The following is a 25,205-nucleotide window of genomic DNA, read 5'->3' as shown; positions in this document are numbered from 1 at the left end:
ATCTCAGAGAAAACTTTCTGCAACTCAAGGAGGGCCCCGATCATCAAAAGGAACACATCAGATATGAGGCCAAATTGATGAGGAAAAAATATGACCATAACACATATTGAGAAAGTTTTGGAACTTCAAGAATAAATAAAATTCTCTAGGGATTTAGGAAGAAAGAGAAAAAAAGGTCACATTGGAATTAGATTGCTCATCTGCAATTCTAGGATACAATGGAGCAATGTGTGTGGACAAAGACGAGGGACAAAACTGTGTGAGATAAGCATTCAATACCCAATCTCTCACCCACGAGCGAAGACAAAAACAAAAAGATTTACACTAATGTGCAAAGACTCCCAAGATACACTATTCCATCTAGCAACAATACTAGAAACACAGTTAAAAGATGAGTCAGACTCAGAAAAAATATGAGCAACACGTAAAATAGACAAATGGTTAATATCCACAGTGAAGAAGGAGCTCCCAAAACCCAACTAAGAAATTGCTAAGGGGTAGGAATAAATAATTGACTGAGAAATAAATACAGATGACCAATAGGCAGCAAGGACACAATCCATCAATTAAAAATGAAACTGGCATCGAAATACCATCGGATCAAGAAAACAACAGGAAGAACATCACGTGTGGGAAAGGCCTGTGAAAATCGATACCGGGAAGAACTCTGGGAGAGCCTTCAGGGTCTGGAAGATCAAGACAGCTCCCTGAATCCAAAACTCTCCACAGTCATACAATCGACCTCCTCCAAATCATACAGTCAACAAGGAGAACCAACGAAGCCACGTAGAAGCAAGCCTGTAGTGTCACAAGATGACCAAGACGACCACAACCTTCAAATGACCTGCAAGTTCAGAAAGAAATGCCAACTTCCAGCCCAGCTCCGACCACTACTGAAAGCCTTTGGCAGAGTGGAGGATTACAAGGTTTAAGACTCCATGGAAAGGACAAGGTCATGGAGGAATCAGATAAAACACATCAAACCACCCTCAAAAGAGGAAGTCCAACACTATCTGCTGAAATACGCAACACAGGTGAAGGACTCGGTAGTCCTGGGCACTGGCCACGAGCACGCTGCTGCAAGGGGAAAGGCTCTGGAGGTGTCAGCCTTGGAGAAGCACTGCTTCCAAGGGAGAACCAGAAATTGGCAAAAGAGGCGGTGCTGCTCCGAGACGGGGCCATAAGGAAAGAGGATGGAAGGAAAGAAAAAAGGAATAGGAAGGATTTTGCATAAAGGAAAGAGAAACAAAATATACCCCTTAATTCCCAATGGCGTTATGTTTAAAGAAACTGCGCTTCACCATCCTGACAGAAGTGGGCTCTCTCACACTAGGAACCCTGTCCATACAACATCCAGGAACAGGAAAAAAAAAAATTCCATACAAAGTTACCGTAAGAAGAAAACAAACTGAATCATAACATTTCAGTCGTTCAAAATTTCTCCTCTGCTCCTCCAAAAACATGAAGGAGAAAAAATACAGCACAACACTCCACATTTAATTATTTCAAACACGCATTGGAAGATGTTAAAAAAAGAAAAACATCTAGAATTAGAAAGCCACATATTAAGGCAGAAACGGACACAGCACAGAAATACCGTGAGATCCGATCAATTTCTTTTAAAAGACAACAACAAATAAACTAAAACTAGAAGGTGCCTTCACAATCCCGTACAAGAGGGAGAGCTGCACTCCTCAGAACCCATCGAGACCAACGTCACTATCTTCTTCACGTCTGTGCTTCCAGCAAGACTTGGTTCCAAGGAGCCAAGACCACGTGTGCCGCTTCAGAGCCCGACTCCCGGGCACCGCATCTCGGCCTGGCCCCGTGCCCGGCACACACCGCACGTTCGATGAACGTGAGCGCACGAAGAGACCCCTCGCTCCGCGCACCCCACAGCTGTCGCGCGACCTGACGGGCACCTTTTGGCGCAAAAGCCTATTCCTCAGATACAGGCTTGGCTCGCCTCGCCTCCCACCAGCCCCCAGGCCCACGCCCCACGCCCCCAGGCACCTCTCCCAGATGGAATCATCTTCGCAGGCGCCCTGGTCGTCCGTGTCCGGCAAGCAGGAAGAGCGGGAGCTGAAGGAGGGCCTCCTCAGGCTAGCGGCCGTGGCTGTGGAGGGCCCGGGCTGCTGTGCCCAGCGGGGACACGGAGCGGCGTCCACGGACGCCGGGGGAATGGACGAGCCTGGCCCCGGAGAGAGCAGCAGAGCGCGACCGGACTCCGCCGGGCTCGGCTCGCAGGCACGGGTCACGGACGGCTCCCAAGACGGCGGCCCAGCAGCGGCGTGCTCCTCCGCGCCGCAGCCCAGACGCTGCCAGGCCATTGCCCCGCCCCCTCTGGCGGTGGACTGTGGACAGGGACACCCTCATGGCAGAACTCCTGGGGCCCGTCCACACGTTTCTGACCTTCGCGGAGCGGGAAGGTGCGCTGACAGGGACGCAGGGTCCCCGCTACGCTTGCTCTCAGGGAACTGCAGCCTCGGGTTCCTCCAGAGGCCGCGGAGATTCTTACGGCTGACCAAGAACTTTTAGACAGAAAAGCATGAAACAGTATGTCTGAATTACAACTGAGCTGATGACCACCAAGGCAATGCAGAGAGTGTCATGAGGACATATAACAGGGGCAAGATCTTGACTGCAGGTGTCAGAAAGGCCTCCTTGAGGGATCCATATCTGAGAGAAACCAAAAAACCCTGGAGTCATCTTTGACTCTTCAGTCTCCCCCACATCCAGGCTGTCAGCACATAATATCAGCTCATTTGCTCTTCAAAATGGACCCAGAATCTGACGGACTCTCAGAACTTGCTCTGCTACCATCCTGATCCAAGCCACAGCATCTCTGACTTGGAATATTCCAGTACCACTCACTCATCTCCCTTTTCTAGCCTTGTCTCCTACAGTCTATTCTCCACAGAGAAGCTGACGTGATCCTGTGAAAACTCAAGTCACGTCACCTCCTTCTCCAGTTCAAAATCCTCCAATGGTGCCTACCTCAGAGGAAAAGTTAGGGCCTTACAAGAGCCTGCAGCATCTGTACCCACGGCCACCCAGATTCCATCTGCTACTCTTCTCCATCTCACTCAGGCTGGCCTTGTGGCTCCTGGAACAGGGGAGGCCAGCTCCTGCCTCAGGGCCTTTCTGCTCTCTGTTCTCTCTGCCTGGACACCATTACCCCATATATCCACAGGACTCACTCCCTCACCCTCCACAAGTCTTTCCCCAGCATTAACTTCATTGGGGCCTTCCCTGGCCATCCCATCTCCAGGCACAACTCCTTCCAACGCTCCTACTGCATCTATCACCACCTGACATGCCAAATATTTTCCTTATTGTCGTTCTGGCTGTCTCCCTCCTGGAATAAATGCTGCCTAAGAGCTCCAGTTTTGTCTGTTTTGTTCACTTCTGTATCCATGCTAAAACACTGTCTCCAGAAACTGAGTAGGCACTCAATAAAGTGTGTTGAGTGGCTGCCTCCATCTGAGAGATGACGTGGAACCACTGCGGCAGGGAGGGTGGGAGAACGCATTGCAGGCAGAGGGAACAGTGTGCTGACAGGCGCCAAGGGAGGCAGGAACAGGGCACATTTGAAGAACAGAAAGGATCCCTTAGGGAAGGGGGGAGTGGTGTGAAGGGAGGCTGGAGAAGTAGGACAGAGCAGGCAGGGCTGTGGAGACCACATAAGGAACTTTGGTCTTTTTACAACAGCCACAAGAAGCTAGTAAACTAGGGAGTGACAGGATAAAATATGCCCTTTACAAACCACTGGATTCACTATGAGATATGGGTTTGGAGGAGGGAACAGTGACTGGGGTCCTCAGTCACCAGACTAGTGCCATAGCTCAGACCACAGGTGATCTTAGCTTGGACTGAGATGGCGGAAGCACAGGTGGAGAAAAGGAGGTAGATTCCAGAAATATCGAACAAATAAAATCAACAGGTCTGGGTGATTGATCACATAAGGTGGTACACCAAAGGGCAGTTCCAAGCTGACTCCTACATTTGGTACTTTGGAACTGAATGAACAACGGCCCCATTCACTGGGTTTTGGGGTGGGGTAACAAGGAGGAGAACACGCGAAGATGATGCGAGAGCACAGTTTTGGAAATCATGAATTTGAGATCATTCTGAGACATCCTAACATATCTTCCCCACTGGCAGTGAGTATCCAGGTGGCATGATCAGATGATGAAAGGTGTGGTGTGTCATGCAATGTCCTGTAGGTTTGTACCTCATGGCTGATGGGGCATCAAAGGTTGTAACTGACAAAGTGATAGGATAAGATTTGTGATTCTGCTAAATCACCCTGGCCACAGCATGCTCACTGGGGTGGGGGAGGGGGTTAGACCAGAAGCAGGTCCAACACCAAGGACGTGGTGCAACAGACCAGGTGAGAGAACAGACCTGAGCAAGGGCTGCAGCAGTGGGGAAGGAAAAGAGCACAGACCTTCCCTTTGTCACCGCCCCATCTCCCCCACAGCTGCTGGGATTTTTCTACAACACACACCAGATCATGTCAGTTCTTCCACTTAAAACCCCTCACGACCTTCCATTAGCCTTGAGACCTTCTACATCTCATTCTCTGACAACCTCAATGGAATTCTCTCTTGCCACCCATTCCCCCACCCGATGTCAACATCTCCTGACACACTATTCTGCTTCAATCTGCATCCTGTTTAGCTCATGCTGTTTTCTCCTGCCTGGCAAACACCTATTTATCTTTTTAAAACTCACTTCCTCCTCTGCGAAAAGAAGAAAAGCAGTGCTGACATCCAGGAGCTGGTCCGGTACCATGAGACAGGCTTTCCTGTTGTTAGAAGCTGGCCTCGTGCTCACACAAGCCATGCTGTTCACCTGTTGGACGTAAACTTCTCACAGACACGAGCACAAGGTCACGCTGCAACAGGGATGACGTGAGACAAAACAAGACCACTTCATCATTTTGCCTAAACAGACAAACACAAGGCCGTCGTGCCATCCAGAAAATACCAAACATCCCTCTCTCCTGCCTGAAGCGAGCAACTGTGGCTTCTTTATGAATTACGGCATTTGTCTCACTCTAGTCACAATTCCTTCTAGAATTGATTGATTGAGCTACACGATCACAGAATCGTCCCTGCCTCCTGTCAGCACCCAGTCCAGAGCAAATCCCTGCTTCCTTGAACCCTCCCCAAACTATCCAACCAAAGCCCAAATCCTGTAAGTTCTTTCTAACGCCCTCATCCTGATAGGCCCCAGAGTTCCCTATGATGTGAGGCCTCCCTCATTACAAAGAGTAATTAAACCCAACTGGTTTACCTACTGATGTGTTTCTGGTGGTCTTTGCTGGAGGACATTGCAACTCTAACAGTAGGATAGGTTGGTTAAGTTTCTTGGAGGAAGTGAATGGAGTTCCAATCTGAAGGCTTCTATTTTCTATGTTAAGCATGCTCAAAACATCATCCATATTATTTTGAGAATGAAGTGTTGGGGGGAGTAAATCAGAAGTTTGTGGAAAACGTCTGAATTATATATTCTGGAGCATGGGAGAGTGACTTGACAAGAGAATCCTACTAGAATGGTCAGGCTCTGTGAGGGCACAGGTGAGGTGGGGTGACATGAACTCAAAGTAGTACCCAGCTGCCCCGCTCTGAGTCCTAGCTCCAGTACTCAAGACAAAAATGGGTAGTTTGGTTTTGGGTTTACTGGGACTGAAGGGCAAGGGAGAGGAAGGCATTGCCAAGAGAATTAATCATGGATGGACTATGAAGTCCAAGCTCAACTGAGAGGTAACAGCATAGAGGAAGCATCTAAAGGATAGAGTACACCATGGAGGGCCTGAGGAAAAATATGCTGGGGGCCTAGCTGAATTAAGTGACCAAGCAAGCTGGAAAGAAGAGATCAGGGCTGGAGGGTGCTGCACTGCTCATTTGTGAGGTGGCGCAGCATCAGAATGCAAATCCAGGGTATTATGGTGGGAATGGGGACAGGTGGATGAGAAGAGGTCAGCAGTACAGATGAGGTATTGAAGAAAATGAGTACCCCGTGTGCAGGCTCAGTCCTCCACATGCACACTGAAGTCAACTAGGATGACAGCAAGAATTGAGGCAGAGAGGAAAGCTGTGGGCCAGGCGATCAAGTCTTCAATGAAATAGGGGACTAATTAGGCAGAAAAGAGTAATGAGGAGGAGAGGATGATCCAGCTGGGGACTATGGATCTCAAAGAAATGGTGTGGGAGGACAAAGAGCAGAGAGGACATAAATCTCGTACCCCCTAATCCTGAGATCTGCAGGCACCACTTGACGGGGCTTCAAGAAAAGGATATTCTGTAGGCAGGGCCAGGGCCAAGGCAAAGAGAGGGAGGGAAGGGCTAAGAAGAGGCTGAAGGAATAGAGGAGGCTGGCGATTATGGAGTGGTAATTTCAAGGACACTGTGAGGCTTTGGGGGGGTCAGTGTTAAAAAAATTAGAGTGGAGAGCTGACTTAGGGTCGCAGCATGATGGGAAGATAAGGAGACGAGAGAATGGGGAGTGGGGAGAATTTAGCTATCATGGTAAGCACTCAACAGATATCTGCTGAAACAAGTGGAATTATTAGGCATAAATCTAGTGTATCCAATCTGAAGAGTCCTAACTATCAGACTGTAGGAGTGATAGCACGAGGTCATGATGATGATGACGGTGATGGTGATGGCGATGGTGACGGTTTGAGGATGATGGGGGTGGTGGTCATGACAATAACTACCAAACTTGAACACCTACTGTGTGCCAAGTACTGTTGGAAACACTCCACATTTAATCCTCACAACCCCCATGAGACAGATGACCTCAATAGGGTCCCCAGATGGGCTCTGTACCAAAGGAGGGAGAAAATGAAAACAGAAGTAACAGAAGTGTAGAAGTGGCGGAGCTTGTCAAGATGGCGGTGTAAGGAGACTCTGAACTCATCTCCTCCCATGAACGCAACCAGGTTACAATTATTTTTGGAAAAATTACCCTGTATATAAAACTGAAAACTGGATAAAAAGAACCCCCACAACAAGCGACAGTCCTGACAAAGGCAGAAGGGCCAGAAATTCCAGCTGGAGAGAAAAAAGTCACCTTTGGGAGCAGTGGAGTTTCTCAGCTGGCCAGGAGGGAGCCACCCTAGGGTACACAGCCCTCCCGGGAGGGGTGAGGTCCAAAGCAGGGGCCAATACTACTAAAAGCATCCTTTAGACTCAGCACAACTGAGAGGAGGGTCTTAGTATCTGGCTTCGCTGGCTATTAACTGCAGCAGGGAATACCCCCAGAAAAGCTATCAGATGAAAACTGAAGAGTCGGGTCTTAAAGGGCCCATGCACAAACTCACCCGTCTCAGCAAACTAAAATCACCAGAGAGAAGGCTGACAGTCCTTTGGTGAAAAGAGACTCACCTGGTGGGCTCTGGGGGCATCTCGGTGAAAGGAGAGACCTCTCCTGAGACTGAGACATTGGTGGGGGCTATTGTTCTGACATGGTCCAGGCGTGCTAACTCAGACCCCAGCAGACACCACTGAGGTTCTTCCCCTGGCCTGTTAGCCCAGGGGGCTGCCATACCCACTAGAGCACAGATTTAATCCAGTTCAGCCAGGGCAGGCAGGCGGCCCTAGGGACGTGCCCTACCCAACAGCAAGCCCTCAGGCTACTTGTCAGCCTGCATTGGCTGAGTGTCTTGATCCCCTACAGGCAAAAAATCGGTTGTGTTTCTATACGCTAACACGAAGTAGCAGAAAGAGAAATTAAGAATACAATCTCATTTACAATTGCAACAAAAATAATAAAATACTTAGGAATAAACTTAACCAAAGAGGTGAAAGATCTGTACACCGAAAACTGTAAAACATTGTTGGAAGAAATCAAAGAAGACGCAAAGAAATGGAAAGATATTCTGTGCTCTTGGGTTGGAAGAATTAACATAGTTAAAATGTCCATACTTCCTAAAGCAATCTACAGATTCAACACAATCCCTATCAAAGTTACAGCATTTTTTACAGAAATAGAACAAAGAATCCTATAATTTATATGGAAAAACAAAAGACCCCGAATAGCCAAAGGATTCCTGAGAAAAAAGAACAAAGCTGGAGGTATCACACTCCCTGATTTCAACATATACTAAGAAGCTCTAGTAGCCAAAACAGCATGGTACTGGCACAAAAACAGACACACAGATCAATGGAACGGAACTGAGAGTGCAGAAATAAACCCACACGTGTATGGACAGCTAATATTCAACAAAGGAGCCAAGAGCATACAATAGAGCAAGGAGAGTCTCTTCAATAAGTGGTGTTGGGAAAACCGGAGAGCCACATGCAAAAGAATGAAAGTAGGCCATTAACTTACACCATGCACAAAAATCAACTGAAAATGAATTAAACAGGATCCTTGGCCCCGGCACGAAGGACAGAGAATGCAGCCTGGGGAACCAAGCGTTGCTGTTAACAGTCAGTCTGGGCTCAGTTCCATTCAACAAATGTTGACTGAGCGCTGACTCATGGCGGGAACTGTGCTGTGGGCTTCGCACACCTGCTCGCCTTTGTTGTGAAGCAAGGAATGTGCGGAAAACTAGGGAGCGGTGAAAATGGACTAGAGCTATCAGTTACAAGCATCAGGGGCTGAATTTCAGGAACAGCATATTCGGTAAAAGAAAGAAATAGGACATTCTGGTAAAGTTCAAACCAAGCAACAAAGACGTCGTTTAGAGAAACATACATCCACGGAGGAAATATATTACACAGAAAAGGAAAAGAATGAGGGAGAAAAAACAGCAATCAGGATCTGTCACCTTGAGGAAGTGGGGAGGGTAGGACACTGGCCGACCGAAGAACGGGAATGGGGAAAAAGTACAGAGACACCCCAGTGATTTCTCCAGTTGGGCTCTGCTCACTTGTGTTTGTTTCACAACTGTGCATACTGAAGATGTTCACAACGCATTTTGTACTGGACTTACGGTAAAATAGTTTCTAAATAAATAAAAGAAGTATGCTTGTGTATTTCATTTCCCATTGGGTACCAGGGAACGCACAGACTTAGAGTTGAAGAACGTTAGATCACGCGCACACGCAGGCAAAACCACCAACCAAGCAACCAACCAAGCAACCAACCACAACAACTTGAACGTCAGACCCAAAACCATGAAACTTCTAGAAGAAAACATAGGCAGTATGCTCTTTGACATCAGTCTTAGCAGCCTATTTTCAAGTACCACGTCTGACTGGGCAATGGAAACAAAATACAAAAGGAACAAATGGGACTACATCAAAGTAAAAAAATCTTCTGCACCGCAAAAGAAACCATCCACAGAACCAAAACACAACCTAACAACTGGGAGAAGATACTTGCAAACCGTATATCGGATAAGAGGTTAATACGCAAAATACAGAAAGAACTCATACACTTCAACAACAACAAAAAATCAACAACCCAATTAAAAAGACAGGCAAAAGATCTGAGCAGTGATTTCTCCAAAGAAGGCATACGGATGGCCAACAGGCCTATGGAAAGGTGCTCAACATCATTAGCCACCAGAGAAAGGCAAATCAAAACTACAAGGAGAGGTCATCTTACCCTGCTCAGAATGGCTCTAATTAAGGAGACAAGAGACAAGTGTCGGAGAGGATGTGGAGCCGAGGGAACTCTCCTACACTGCTGGTGGGAGTGCAGACTGGTGCAGCCACTATGGAAAGCAGTAGGGAGTATCCTCGGAAAACTAAGAATACATCTACCATATATACGATCCAGCTAGCCCACTGCTGGGTATTTATCCAAAGAACTTGCAAACACCAATGCAGAAAGACACATGCACCCCTAGGTTCACTGCAGCATTATTCACAACAGCCAAAACTTGGAAGCAACCTAGGTGCCCATCAAGGGAAGAATGGATAAAGAAGACGCGGTATGTATACACAATGGAATGCTACTCAGCCCTAAGAAATGATGAGATCCGGCCATTTGTGACAACGTGGATGGACCCTGAGGGTATTATGTGAAGTGAAATAAACCAGAGGGAGAAAGTCAAACACCATGTGATCTCACTCATAAGTAGAAGATAAAAACAATGACAAACACACACAGAGCAATGGAGATTGGATTAGTGGTTACCATAGGGGGAGAGGGGAGGGGAGAGAGCCAAAGGGGTGATGAGGCTCACATGTGAGGTGACGGACTATCATTAGTTTTTGGGTGGTGAACACGATGTAATCTACGCAGAATTCGAAATATATTACAACGTACATCTGAAGGCTACATAATGTTAGAATCCACTGTTACTGCAATAAAATAAAATAAAATAAAATAAAATAAAATAAAATAAAGAAGTGTAGGAGCCTCAAGAGGCTAACAGGGTTTTGAAAAGTTATTCTAGGGATTTGTATGGCTTAGCTCAGGGCGGCAGACACCAGCCTGAGACACAGATGTGACATAGCCACTAACTTCAACTAAACTATATTCCGACTGGAGGGAAATCAAAACTACTGTAATCATAATTTATTGCAGGCTTCACTTTGTGCCAGATCCTGTGCCAACTGCTTTGCACCAACTGTCTCCTTTAATCCTCACATCCCAAAGGCAGGTTACCGTTATTCTCCCCATTTTAAAGGTGAGGAGGCGGAAGCAGAAAGATGGCAATATGCCTGCAATTCACAGAAGGATTCTCTAGGTAACGACATGACTTTTGGACAAGATTTAAAGGTTTAACACATTACCGTGAAGACGCAGATCCCAGTATCACAGAACGTGCAAAACACTGAGTCCCGCCAAATGTATTAAAACACTAATTATGGATCCTCACAATCTCTTGGCCTGTTTTTGCAGATGAGGGAAAACCCAGTGTGAAAAACCGTTGAGGAGATGTCTGCAGATGAGGACTATGTCTGGTCTTTCAAGCCGGGAACTATCCCAGTAGATTCTGAGTCAGTGGGTCCAGAGTAGGCCTCGAGCGTCTCCGTTCTTTGAAAGAGCCCCACAGGCTACACTTCCGTGCCCTTGGAGTTGGGAAGTACAGTCATGCCCTACATCAGGACGTTTCAGTCAACAACGGGGGTCCCACAAGATTAGTCCCATGGAGCCTAGGTGTGTAGGAGGCTCTGCCATCTAGGTTTATGAACTCCGTGGTGCTTGCACGATCACGAGGTTGCCGGACCATGACACACTCCTCAGAACCTAGCCCCACTGTTAAGCAAAGCATGACCGTACTGCCTTAGATTCTCCACGGTTCCAGACCCTGCACTGTTTAGATGACTGCACACGCAGAGGGCACCATGTCTGAGGCAGAGAGCGGCTGGAATCACAAAAGCTCTCGGCAGAGAGTCAAGGAAAGGCGTGCTCTGCTGACACGACTCTCGACTTTTCTCTGTGTCTGAACTATTTTACAGCTAATCTACTTTTTTTAACCAAGCAGCTTTGCCAAAAGAATGTTCCCAACAAATACTAAACAAACCAATATAAACAATACATATTAAATAAGCCTAACCCTACTCGGCTACTGAAAAGGCTTTTATTTCCCTGGGATAATTTTGACAGCATTAGATTCTTTGACCAAGAGCAGCCAAGTCCAGGGAGATTGTTTCTAATTCCACAGTGCTACAGACGCGGTCAGTAGCAACTGCAAGCTGGAAAGGAAACAAAGTCGGGTGTAATCCATTCCAGTTCACACATTTCACCAGGGACAGCCTCCAAGCCTTGAATACTTACGTATGCATTTATCCATTTATTTAATCAACCACTACTAACGCCTACCAAAGGCCAGACACTGCTCTAAGTACTTTACGGATATGAAATATCCTCTAACCTTTACACTCACCTATGGAGTGTGTATCATAATCATCCCCGTTTTACAGATCGGGCAACTGACACACGGAATGGTACAGTAACTTGCCCAAGTTCACACAGCCCGTAGGTGGCAGAGCCAGGACCCATCTGACAGAGTCTGGCTCCAGAGTCCACGTTCTGAATCACCACGCTTAGTCTCCAAAAACCTATAGACAGCGCCAGCCTCAATCGAAAAGTTTTGTTTTCCCCAGCCTACAGTCCCTACGCGGCCCCAGCCTCCAGGGCATTCTTTCCACTCCTCTGACAGGCCATACTCCTCCCTTGCCCTGTCCCAACACTCTCCCGCACAAGTCCTCCTTTTCTTTTAGGCATCTGCTCTCAGCTTGAACATCACTGCCTAAGTCACAAAGTCTAACAGTAAATGCTGTCTTTCTCAGCACTCAACACAAAATTGCTTTTACGTATCTCCTAGGTAATTAGTTGCTGCCTATCTGTCCTTTCCAACTAGGCTGTGAGGTCCAGTACGTCAAACACCCTGTCAGTCTTGCTCACCAAGTGTCCAGACCACTGAACACGCACCAACCAGAGGAAAGGAAGGACTTGTCCCAAAGTCAACTCTCCAGACTTTCTGTGGAAGGAGGGAACGAATGGAGCACCCTCGAGCCTCACGCTTTCTTTGCCAGACTTTCAAGTGGGGGACACATACCTGTGCTCACAATGCTCCCCGGACAGCCCCCACTGCACCCCTAACAGGTAGACTTCTGCACAGTCAAGGCCTTTGGAAAGCACTGGCTCTGCACACGAATATTATGTGGCCCTCGACAGGCCACTTCCCCTGAACCGGCCTGAGCTTCAGGGGCACAGCAGGTTTCATGAAAACCCCAACGGAAAGGAACGTAGCCTCTAAAAGAGAGAGACCTGCACTCCTCAGAACGCATCGAGACCAGTGTCCTTACCGACTTCGCGTCTGTCCTTCCAAGAAGCCAAGACCACGGGGGCCGCTTCAGCGCCCGACTCCCGGGCACCGCATCCCCAGGCTGGCCCCTGGGCAGGTGCCCGGCACACACCGCCCGTTGCACGAAGGCGTGAAGCGCACGAAGAGACCCCCTCGCTCCCCGCGCCGCACAGCTGTCCCGCCACCTGACGGGCACCTCTCGGCGCACAAGCCTATTCCTCAGGGACACGCTCGCCTCCCACCAGCCCCCAGGCCCACGCCCCCAGGTACCTCTCCCAGATGGAATCATCTTCGCAGGCGCCCCGGCCGTCCGTGTCCGGCGAGCAGGGAGAGCGGGAGCTGAAGGAGGGCCTCCTCAGGCTAGCGGCCGTGGCTGTGGAGGCCCCGGCTGCTGTGCCCAGCGGGGACACGGACGCCGGGGGAACGGACGAGCCCGGCCCGGGAGAGAGCAGCAGAGCGCGGCCGGACTCCGCCGGGCTCGGCTCTGGCCAGGCAGGCGCGGCTCGCAGACGCCTCCCCGGACGGCTGCCCAGCAGCCGCGCGTGCTCCCCGCGCGCGCCGCGGCCCACATGCTCCCCGGCCGCTGCCCCGCCCCCCCTCCGGCGCTGGACTGCGGACAGCGACAGGGACACCCTCCTGGGAGAACTCCTGGGGCCCCGCCCACACGCTGCTTGGGACCTCCGCGGAGCGGCAAGGTGCGCTGACAGGGACGCAGGGTCCCCGCGACGCTCGCTCTCGGGGAACTGCAGCCTCCTCGGGTTTCACTTGAATGTCACACCCGAAACCATGCAACGCCTACAAGAAAACCTAGGCAGTATGCTCTTTGACAGCAGTCTTAGCAGCCTATTTGCAAGTACCACGTCTGACTGTGCAATGCAAACAAAACACAAAAGGAACAAACGGGACGACATCAAAGTAAAAAAAATCTTCTGCACGGCGAAGGAAACCCTCCACAAAACCAAAACGCAAACTAACAACTGGGAGAAGATACCTGCAAACCATATATCGGATAAGGGGTTTATATCCAAAATACAGAAAGAACTCATACAGCTCAACAACAAAAATCAACAACCCAATTAAAAAGACGGGCAAAAGATCTGAGCAGTGATTTCTCCAAAGAAGGCATACGGATGGCCAACAGGCCTATGGAAAGGTGCTCAACATCATTAGCCACCAGAGAAAGGCAAATCAAAACTACAAGGAGAGGTCACCTTACTCTGCTCAGAATGGCTCTAATTAACGAGACAAGAGACAAGTGTCTGAGAGGATGTGGAGCCGAGGGAACTCTCCTACACTGCTGGTGGGAGTGCAGACTGGTGCAGCCACTATGGAAAGCAGTAGGGAGTATCCTCGGAAAACTAAGAATACATCTACCATATATATGATCCAGCTAGCCCACTGCTGGGTATTTATCCAAAGAACTTGCAAACACCAACACATAAAGACACATGCACCCCTAGGTTCACTGCAGCATTATTCACAACAGCCAGAACTTGGAAGCAACCTAGGTGTCCATCAAGGGAAGAATGGATAAAGAAGACGTGGTATGTATACACAATGGAATGCTACCCAGCCCTAAGAAATGATGAGATCCGATATCTGCAGGTCTTATTACCATTCTTTCAGCAAGTATTTATCGACCACGTACAACATTCCAAGCATTAAAATGGATATTAAGAATGTAAAGCTGAGTAAGACAGTTCCTGCTTTCCACTCAGGGCCTGGTGCAGGGGATAGTCAATTACAATGTGGTAAAGCACCAGGTGTACTGTGAACACAGAGAAGGTAGAGCCAGACTCTGCAACGAAGGCGGGAAGAAGGTGGAATCACAAGAGGGTTTTAGAGGTGGTTGGTGAGGCTTGACTTGTCATGAAGGATGAGTAAAAGTTTGCAAGGTATATAAGTAATATTACTGGCTAACATTTAGCGACTGCTTAATATGTATTGTTTTAAACATTCTACGTGTATTAACTCACAACAGCCCTACAAAGTCAATGCTATCATCATCCTTATTTCACAGATGATGAAACAGACACAGACAGGTTAAGGAATTTGAGTAAGTTCATATAATTTGTAAATACTGGAGCAAGAATTTAAATTTAGGCACTCTGGCTCCAGAATCCACACCTAGGGGTGTGTTTTTTTTTTTTTAATTAAAAACAAATACGTCATACTATAGACAGAAAAAGAGGAGTTATAATTGAAAGTGTAAAAATTAAAGGGTATTAGCAGCAATATACTTGGGAGGGCTGCCTTTTATCTTGATTATACTCTTAGCAATGTTTGGTAGAGAAAAATGTTTCCAAAATACTAAGTATATCTTGTAATTTTCATTTTGCTTGATTTTCATATATCTTATTTTAATCAAATTGATGACGAGAAATGCAAGTACCTCTTTGTATGAAGACACAATCCTTTCAATAGCATCAGCTCCAGAGGCCAATAAATTTCGAGCAGTAGTAAAGGCTTCCGTCCGTTCACTAACCATAGCTTGTTTGGGGCCATCCTCTGGATCTAAAAGCAAATTACAAAACTATTGAGTTTTTTCAAGTAACTAAATGTTTTACTTTATACAGATGAAATTGTGGCCAAAACAATCACATGTAAATTTTTCATTAGTACCAGCAATTTCCTAGAAATTTAATGAATTATTGAAAATACAATATTTGTACAAGATTTTATTTAAAGCTTTCTTTTGTTTCATTATTTTTTTAGAAGGAGACTTGGAACAAAAGTAAGTCTATAAGAATTATGATTATTTTCATTTAGCATTCTTTTAACTTTTTCCAAATTCAACTCCCTGCCCTTATTACACCTAGGCAATCAAATACTATGGATTTGGTCAATAAAATACTACTAATAGGAATACAAGCAAATATTTCTAGTGTAGTTCCTTTAATAGAAATGCAAGTTAGCTGACCCTCATAATCCAGCCTCTGTCTACCTGTTTTAACCAACCCTCACTCTACAGTCTAGCGGCAGCCCAAACATGCAATACTCTATTTATCCTCTGCTATTTGCATACATGATTTCTTCTGACTTCAATATACTTCTCTTCCTTCTTTGTCTAGCTCTTTCTTCAAGAGTTAACTCTTTAGTAAAGGTTTCCCTGGAAACTTTTGCTGGCCTTTCCAATGGACTTTAAGTTTCTTAAGGGTCAAGAATGTGTGTTTTATTCTTTATTCCTAGTACTCAGCAGAGTCTCCAGCACATAGTACTCCTTAATGTGTATTGAATGGATGCATGGATGCATGGATGGGATGGATAGATGAATGAACATCCTAAATTACTGTCAATGCAGAATTATGGTTAAGAGGAGTCAGACTAGGTTTGAATCCAGGCTTTACTACTTATTGGCAGGTAGTAAGGTAAGTAGAACTTGCCACTTATCCTCTCCATGCCTATTTTCTCATTTGTAAATGAGGGAGACAATAATACTATCTCAAACAATTCTATCTCAAAGACTTGTTTTAAGGTGAAATACAAATGAAGTGTTAGTCTAATCTATGGCCTATAATAAGTTCTCTAAATGTTAGCTGTTATTATTTTCTCTAGTTATTATCGCATATCTATTTAATTTAGTCTCATTCTTCAAAATTATTCTCTCCAAGTCATTACTTTAATCTCTCCAACAATTTGAGTCTCTATCTGGCCCGTCTATAGATTATTTCCAAAGTTCTAAATTAAATGCTGAAAATTAATGAAGAAATTAGAGTGATATAGATAGTCATAGTCCAACTTTGATATTTATTGTTCTCTGATTTATCTCAGTGCAAAGGTTTTTTTTCTCCATATCAGTGCAAATATTTAACTTGTGCCCTATTATGACTACCAGATAATTTCATATTTACTTGCTCACAGACAGTTCAGCTGGGTTTGAAAGAGATCCACGCATAATATAAGGTAAAATGCACTCAGCAGATATTTACTGAACACCTAGATATGCAAGAAATTAGGCAAGGTGCTATAGGACATGCAAGGATAAATGTGATTTTCAGACTCTTTCCTTAGGGAGCCTACAGTTTGGTAGGAGAGAGAAGACAAGTTCCCAAATAACTATGCAGGGCAGCCTATGAAGAGAGTTAACGGGAGGTGTTTAGAGGAGGCAAAGATCATTTCTTGCTGCAAGAGACAGGAAATGCTTCATGGAGGAGTAGACTGTGAGTGAGGCCTTGAAGACCACATATAATTTCAATAGATCATAAGTATAGTATAAGCAACAGGACAGAGAAGGGAAATTTCAAGCAATGCCAACTGAATGATAAACAGCCTGATCAAGTTACAGCATGGGTTGGTGTCAGGCACTGATTTCACCCGAGTATGAGAATCACCATGAGTTCATGGGGCCCTTTTACAATAGTCTAGGGGCCACCCGGTGGCCGAGTGGTTAAGTTCCTGAGCTCCTCTTTGGCAGCCCAGGGTTTCGCTGGTTGGGATCCTGGGCACGGACACAGCACTGCTCAGCAGGCCACGCTGAGGTGGTGTCCCACATAGCACAGCCAGAGTCACTCACAACTAGAATATACAACTATGTCCTGGGGGGTTTTGCGGAGGAGAAGAAGAAGAAGGAAAAAAAGAAGATTGGCAACAGTTGTTAGCTCAGGTGCCAATCTTTAAAAAAAAAAGAAGAGGACAAATAGTCCAATGTGGTTCCTCCTAGCCCTACTGTTGTCACTGCTCTAGAGGACTCCTGTTAGCCCCCTTGAAGTGAGTGAGTTTCCCTGAGGAATGAAAAAAGAAAGGCTTTGAGTGCTGGTATAAGTGAGGAGTGAAAAATGTGATTGAATAAATGGACTGGAAACAGAATGTAGATATTCTTACATTTAAATGTGTGACAAAATTTAGATAGACACAAAAAAATTACCAAAAGATTCTCAGCAAGCTACCAAAATAGTGAATTGCTGAATCAGTTAAAGCACTAAGAATAGTTTTGGCTCATAGAGAATTTGGCTGGTGATCTAAAATAATCATGGGATTTTATGAATTTGGGTTAAAAGCGGTTTAAATAGTAGCTTTTACTGACAGTCTCTGTTAAGAAGTAAAAACACTAGCACAGATGAACTGGTGTTTGACATGGCATGGCACTTTCCACGTTGCTTTAGCAGATTAATGCCTATTGGCAGATTAATGCCTATTGGGTTTTCTTCGTGCTTTTAGCAACAAAATTACAAATAGCTCTGGACAGATTTCATTTGACTTTTATTCTACGGATTGTTCTTTGGAAAGTACTGTGAGAGCAGTGCCAGTAGTATTTTGCCATGCACACAACAGCCAACTGCATAACCTCTGTGAGAAGGGTAGATTCCTCAGTGTCAGAGATATAAATTCATGACCTAAAGCACTCACCTATTTTGTATCCCAGATCAATACATTTTATCTTCCTCACCAAATATTTTGAATACGTTGTCAAAAGTGCCTCACTTAAGGATTTAATATTTAACATTATATCTTCTCATTTTACTGCTATTTTCAGCTCTGCTAATAAAAGGATATATTGAAACACGGTCACATCTGTTGCTATTTCACTGAAAAGGTGAGAAAGGATTTAAAACGAAGGTTATGTAATACATTTGTCAAAACCCATAGAACTGTATAATACAAAGAGTGAATCCTAATGTAAACTACGGACTTCAGTTACTAATGTATAAATATTGGTTCATCAGTTATAACAAAGGTATCACATTAATACAAGATGTAAATAACAAGGGAAATTATGGGAGGAGGGGAAATTTGGGAACTGAACACTTTCTGCTCAATTTTTCTGTAAACCTACAACTATTCTAAAGAAAATTGTCTATTAATTTTTTAAAAATTAAAAAAGCAGGCTACCCTTCTGTACTTTTTTCTTTGGACTTACAATCTGAGTTTATTTCTTGTCATTTATGTTTTATCTTTGCCACCTTGACAAATCTCAATCTTACCCTACCTCATACCATATATAAACATCAATTCTAACTGATGATCTTAATGTGAAATGAAAAACCAATAAATTTCTAGAAGATAAAATAGGAGAGGGCCGGCCCAGTGGTGCAGCGGTTAAGTTGGCACGTTCTGCTTCTCGATGGCCTGGGGTTCACTGGTTCGGATCCCGGGTGCAGACATGGCACCGCTTGGCAAACGCCATGCTGTGGTAGGTGTCCCATGTATAAAGTAGAGGAAGATGGGCATGGATGTTAGCCCAGGGCTAGTCTTCCTCAGAAAAAAAAAAGAGGAGGATTGGCAGTAGTTAGCTCAGGGCTAATCTTCCTCAAAAAAAAAAAAAAAAAATAGGAGAATAACTCTATGACCTTGGGTTAGGCAAATATTTCTTAAACAGGACGAAAAAAGCACTAACAACAAAGAAAATGATTGATAAATTGAACTATATTAAAATTATGAACTTCTCTTAGACACTTAAGAGACTGAAAAGGCAAGAATAGAGAGGGAAAAGAGATTTGAGTGTGTGTGTGTGTGTGTGTGTGTATCTGACAAACTACTCATTACAGAATACACAAGAGCTTTACAAATGAACAAGCAAAAACCAGATAAGCCAGTTTAAAAATGAAGAAAAAACTTATCGGTACTTCATAAAAAAGGCTATCCAAGTAGCCAATAAACAAATGAAAAGTGCTTAACCTCCTCAGTCATCAGAGAAATGCAAATTAAGACTACAATGAAGCACGCTTATACACTCATAAGAATGCCTAAAAGGAAAAAGACTCACATCAAACATTGACAAAGATGTGGAGCAACTAAAACTCTCATACGTACTGCATGATACTATTTATATAAGGCTCAAAACCCAGCAAATACTAATGAATGATCGGTAAAATGCCTGCCTTTGCTGTGGCATGGGGGCAGGGGCAGGAGGAAGTGGGGATGGGGGTAGGAGGCTGAAGATGAGGATAAGACTGGGAAGGGGTTTCTGGGATGGGAGCTTCTGGGATGAAGGTACGGTTCTGTTTCTTCTCAGTGGTGCTTACGTGTATGGGTTGACTTTGCGACAGTTCACTGAGTGGTACACTAATGATTGTGCCGTTGTGGGCATGTATGTTATACTTTAAAAATTATAGCTACTGACACGAATAGCTAATTACAGCTAAAAAGTATGTCTTTGATATGTACTGATAATTACTGTGACAATAATTGGTCAACAAGAGAGTAGTCATATGTAAACTGACCCAAACACAAAATTATATTTCAACAATTTGGCATTTGAATATGAGACATACTCCTGCAGCAGGAGCTATGGAGATCATCTTGTTGGAAGTACATTTTAGGAATAAAATATCACCCATGTTATGAGGGTTACGGTAGAGTTCAGTTCCATTCCTAAGAGTGCTTTCAGTTGCTACTTCGGATGTGCCACCTCACGTTAGCAGATCACCAACATGTGGACGCTACTGGCAGTGCTAGTGGCTTAGGTGCTCTCTTCACTGCCTGTCAGGTGTCTGTGATAAGGTCCGGCAGAAGGGACCTATAAGTAGCTTTCCCTGGCCTTGCCCAGAACTGCTTTTGATATGAAGAGAAGAAAAGTGGCCTATAACATTAAAAAATTGAGATACAGCTCCCAGGTAACTATTTTCTTTACATAATTTCAGTCTTTCTCTTAATACAAAGCAAAGAAAGGGGTAATGTCCTCTAAGAAAATATAATAGAAACCATATATAATTAACTATTTCAATGCCTCTATTTCAACCATTAGCTCCCACGATTGCTTGGTCTCAAACTAAGTTAAGTCCCTTATAGACTAAGTTCCACTATAGCTAAATGGAGGTAGCGTGATGAAGGTAAGAAAAGTAACACACTAGGAATCACATAATGTCTTCTATCCTTAGTGCTTCCACTAACCATCTGTGTGCCCTGAGGCAAATCTGGGGCTCCAGACTAGATGACCTCTAAGCTCCTCATCTGATGTGAAAATGGCATGATTCCACATGCAATTTTGTAATGTGAACTTGAATATAAACATAATCCTGTCCTAACCATAAGATTTCACTTGAAGTTGTAGGTGGGTGGTATAACAAATCTACTACAAAACTATTTTTCTTTTCTCCTCCAAAAAAACTATGCAGGCTCTTCCTCCTATCTGCACTTTTCCCTCTGACTTCCTAATCACTTTTAAATATCTTGCTCTCTTAACAACAATAATCGTGCCAGCAAATGTCGATTGAGCATTTTCGATGAAGCAGGCATTGTTCTAAGTTTTACACATGTACTCTTCTTTAATCCTCCTAACAACCCTGCTATAATTTCTCCCATTTCAGAAATGAGGAAATTGAAGCACAAGAAGGTTAAATGACTTGCCCATAGTCATAGCCTAGTAAGCAAAAGAGTAAGCATGTGAACCCAGGCAATCTGATGCCAGAGCCCACATGGTAAGAATAGAATAAATAGTAACAATGATCCACCTAAATTCTTACTACTTGCTGAGAACTGTTTCAAAGCACATTAAATACATTATATACAATTTCATAATTCTGTAAGATAGATATTACTATACCTATGGTTAAGAGAGGAAAACTGAGGCATATAAAGTTTATGCAAATTTCTCAAGGATGGATAACTACTAAATAGCTGAGTCAAGATCTGAACAGTGGCCTGCTTCTTTACTGTATTGTCTTTTTTTCCTCTATCCTACTTTTTCTCCCTTTTCTCTTTGCCATTCTTCTCTCATTCACCCACTTTTTCCACCTATTTTTGCTTTAAAATATACAGTATCATGTATTTAATTCATCTCTAACATAAGGGACAACTCAGGGCATAAGTGTAAATTAAGACTGAAGATTAGATTAGAATATATGATATGTAATTCCAAGACCTAAAGCCTCAAAGATATATCATTATTTAGAAAAAATAATTTTGTATGAGTAAAACGCTAACAATATTTTCATGTGTTAAATCATTGTAGGTCAAATGTCTTTAGTAAATACGTACAAACATTATAAGCATATATATAGTAACCTTAGAAATTACAGAAGATATTGAAGCACCTTCTCATAATAATGCTGTCATATGAATTTATTTTTTTCTTCTATGAAATTCTTATACTGCTTCTCTTTGTATAAAATCCTCTTTTGAAAAGAAGCTTTAAGAATTATTTTACTTGCATCACTGTGATTATCATAATTTCAATCTGAAATTTTAATGTTGTTTCTTTAATTTAATATGATATTTTCAGGATTTATTTTTAAATATCTTATTACATCACCCATAGAAATAAGATTGTTAGATTCTTTGCATACACTGTTTACTTCTTACTGGTCTCTGTGGGGTTAATTTGTCACCATTAATAGCTGCATTTTCTCTGCTCTATGTTGAATACTCTGGGGTTTTGTAATAAGACCAGTGCTTCCAAGGACTAAGAGAACTACACCATAATCTTGTCATTGGTCTTGTCTCTATACGTTATATATGAAACTTTTAAAACATCCATATACTTAGATTCACTACAAATATCTGATAATTTTGTTGTGTCTTACTAAAACTAATCTCAAGACCATAAATTTTTGTGTCATTTTTTTCTCCAATACTTTTTTGAAAAAGCAATTTATTTTATCTTATAATGAAAGGATTATGTCTAAAAATACTATTACTAACAACGCCTTATTCAATATAAACTTTTTAAATGATTTTTTAAAAAATAAAACTTTGAAAACATAAAAATAGATAAAATTCAGTTTCCCAGTGGTCTAAACACAGTATTAGACAGTTGAGTTGTGGAGTATATTTGGTATATCTATAGTCTTATCACATGGGATTGACAAATTCCAATTTACTAAAATGAACAATTTTAGGTTAAGAATGACTCAAATTTGACAAGTTTTTTTGTAATAATTGGTTAAAGCACTGAAGCCCTGTTTCAAAATATTAAAGTATAGGGTAATTTTTTTACTTGTTTTTATTAGATGACTTCAAACAAATAACTTAATTCTTGATTCCACACCAAAAATAGCCGTAAAATAGTGTGAATTCTGTTACCTTATTCTCAGTGTTGCCTTTTGTTTCCTAGGTAATAATTGTCACTCTGTATCAAGAACGTCAAGAGCATGCTCTGTACTTTATAAACATTATTCTGTTAAATCCTCCCAACAGTCCTCTGAAGTAGCCTTTCCAATTCTCCTTTTACAGATGAGGAAAAGAGGTTCAGAGTTTAATTAACATGACTAAGAGGATACAGGCAGGAAGAGGGAAAGCCAAGAGTTGAGCAAAGCTCTGTCTTACTACAAAGCCCATGCTTTTATTTAGTTACTTCAACACTGAGGCCAATTTTGACCAAGTGGTTTTTAAAGAGAAGGGGGAACGTTTTATTTTGGAGGAAGAGCAGAAAATGCTGCTACTTTAATTAACTCCCCTTTGTCTCTGCCCATTAAGACCCAAACTCCCATCTCAAGTATTACAGAACGTTTTAATATTGTTCTTGTTGTCCTTATCTTTCTTAGTTATCCCAAAGATGAAAACTGTTGGTAAAAACCACTGGGGTGGTGATAGCTAGAATTAGACAGGGGCAGCTTGACAACCCCTACGCCCACAATGCCACCAAATCATGCTACATAGGAGGTTTATCTATGTTACCTACAAGTAGAGGAGATCTTGCTCCATGGTGTGAAGCACTTCCTAAAACAATATTCCTAGTTGCCTAATGTAGTCAACCAACTCTTCAAATCACAAAACAGGGCAGATCCAGTGATGGAATATTTATAGACTAAACACATGGGATGTGCAGAACTGAAGTTTAAAACACATGGAGAGAACTTACACTGCTTTTCAAGATATTAATTTGAAATATCTCACAACTGGAAAGGACTTTTGAGCCACTTATCTCCTTTCACATTGCAGGTATTATTATTGGATGTTGCAAAGTCTGCCTTTGTTTCTGACCATTAATGACCACAGAAAAATGGCTACATATACAGTTTCACTCACACAAAACCAGCAGTGACACCTTCAAGAGAAATAATCCTAAACATATATTGAAGATTAAGCATAAATGTCATTACCACCATCTGCAAAGCCAGTTGCAGTGATAATAGGTACAGCCACCATAATCAGTCCACTGCTGCTCCAAACATACTTCATCAAGAACTGCTCTATCATGATGTACCACAAACGTTTGGATAAAATGAGGTTCATCTGATCGGCTAAAGCTTTGTAACTTTTCTGGAGTTGCTTCGTTTCCACCTAGAGAGGGAAAAAGAGGCAAGAACCCAGCATGAGTTATAAAAGTAAATATTGTATGTCTGAAGGCTTTCTTTAAAGATAGGTACACATTATTTTGTTTTACTTAGTATAGTATGATGTATGATTCTAACAACTAAAAAATACAGATTAATATAAGAATGAGTCATTCTTATTTAATTTGGTCACACCTATATTATTCAAAAAAACCCATGATGCTCAGTAAATATGAAGTACATGTCAGTGATTTATAATTTTTATTTCAAAATTACATGCATGAGGTTAAAATTAAACGATATTCTATAAGACATGAGTAAACAATGTTAGAACTTTATCCTTCTTGATCACACCAAAAATATTTGAAAATAAACACATGACACACATATGTGTAATTAGATTCCATTTTCGAACTAACTCAATTTGCTGGATTTTGTCTTAAATGCCGGAAGCCTACAGCATGCTATAATTTAAATCACTGAGTTCAATGATTCAAGAAGAATCACAAGTCAATATGACTAATACAACATATAAGGCCAATTTTCAAGGGGGAGTAGAAGTCCTAAATTTGCTTTAAATTTTCTTCTTCAGATTCCTACTACTGTAAACATTTGTCTTGATAACTAATGATGCTTCAAAAAGTAAATAATTCTGCTTGGGAATTAAAATACCATTTCAACTTAAGAATACCTGAATATTTCATTTGTACTAAGTCATTTGTATTAAGATTTCAGATGCATCACCTTAAAAAATTTGGTCGTATTTAATATTCTGAGGTTACTTCAATGCTCTGGAAGTTTATGTAATTAGGCCAACTATTTTAGGGATCTGCTTAATGTCGAAAATCTTTAGTATTTAGAAATAACGTTCTGCAATTCCTTTTCTCCTCATTTCTTCTCTAATCTTAGCTTTTCTCTCAAAGCCAGACAAAATTTCATTTCACTGCCTCTTTTTATTTGTGTCAAACATGGTGCTGAACATTAACTAAGAGTTGGAAATGCCATTTGTGAGACACACTCTCCTGCACTTCTTAGGACTGAGGACCCTCCACTGCTGACCAGACATGCAAAATTGTTAAACTTGTCTTTCATGTAAAAGGACAGGGTTTTTTTCCTCTTAAAAACAAAGGGCCCTCAATAATAACAACAAGAGAATACCATCCTAAATTTTCCATCTCAAAGGACATGTGTTTACTCAGTTTCCAAACACATTTTCTTCTAATGCTCTACAACCAATTAGGATTTAAGTTTTAAGAAAATGCTTCAGAGATAATTTTGAGCATGTTTGGGTAACTGAGGCCAAGTAGACTGAGTGCTGAAAATTTATT

At 43.0% G+C, this 25,205-nt stretch overlaps 1 protein-coding gene across 12 annotated transcripts in view; it reads right to left on the bottom strand.

Moving 5' to 3' along the window:
* The window catches only part of LOC123276069 (ATP-binding cassette sub-family D member 2-like), a 53,529-nt gene that overhangs the window by 22,076 nt on the left and 6,248 nt on the right, over nucleotides 1–25,205 (bottom strand). For 11 of the 12 annotated variants that reach the window (XM_070495429.1, XM_070495427.1, XM_070495426.1 and 8 more), the window contains exons 4-5: nucleotides 23,704–23,884; nucleotides 15,117–15,238 (exon numbers count right to left, since the gene is read on the bottom strand). In XM_070495429.1, the coding sequence (XP_070351530.1) occupies nucleotides 15,117–15,238; nucleotides 23,704–23,884 (303 nt within the window). Of the gene's footprint in view, nucleotides 1–15,116; nucleotides 15,239–18,070; nucleotides 18,200–23,703; nucleotides 23,885–25,205 lie in introns of those variants that run through there. The other variant, XM_070495437.1, reaches the window with a different exon arrangement.

The sequence above is a fragment of the Equus asinus genome, chromosome 23 (genome assembly GCF_041296235.1).
Source record: "Equus asinus isolate D_3611 breed Donkey chromosome 23, EquAss-T2T_v2, whole genome shotgun sequence".
In the NCBI taxonomy this organism is placed as follows: Eukaryota; Metazoa; Chordata; class Mammalia; order Perissodactyla; family Equidae; genus Equus; species Equus asinus.
The sequence above is the reverse complement of the archived record's forward strand: the minus strand, read 5'-3'. Positions and strand labels throughout refer to the sequence as shown.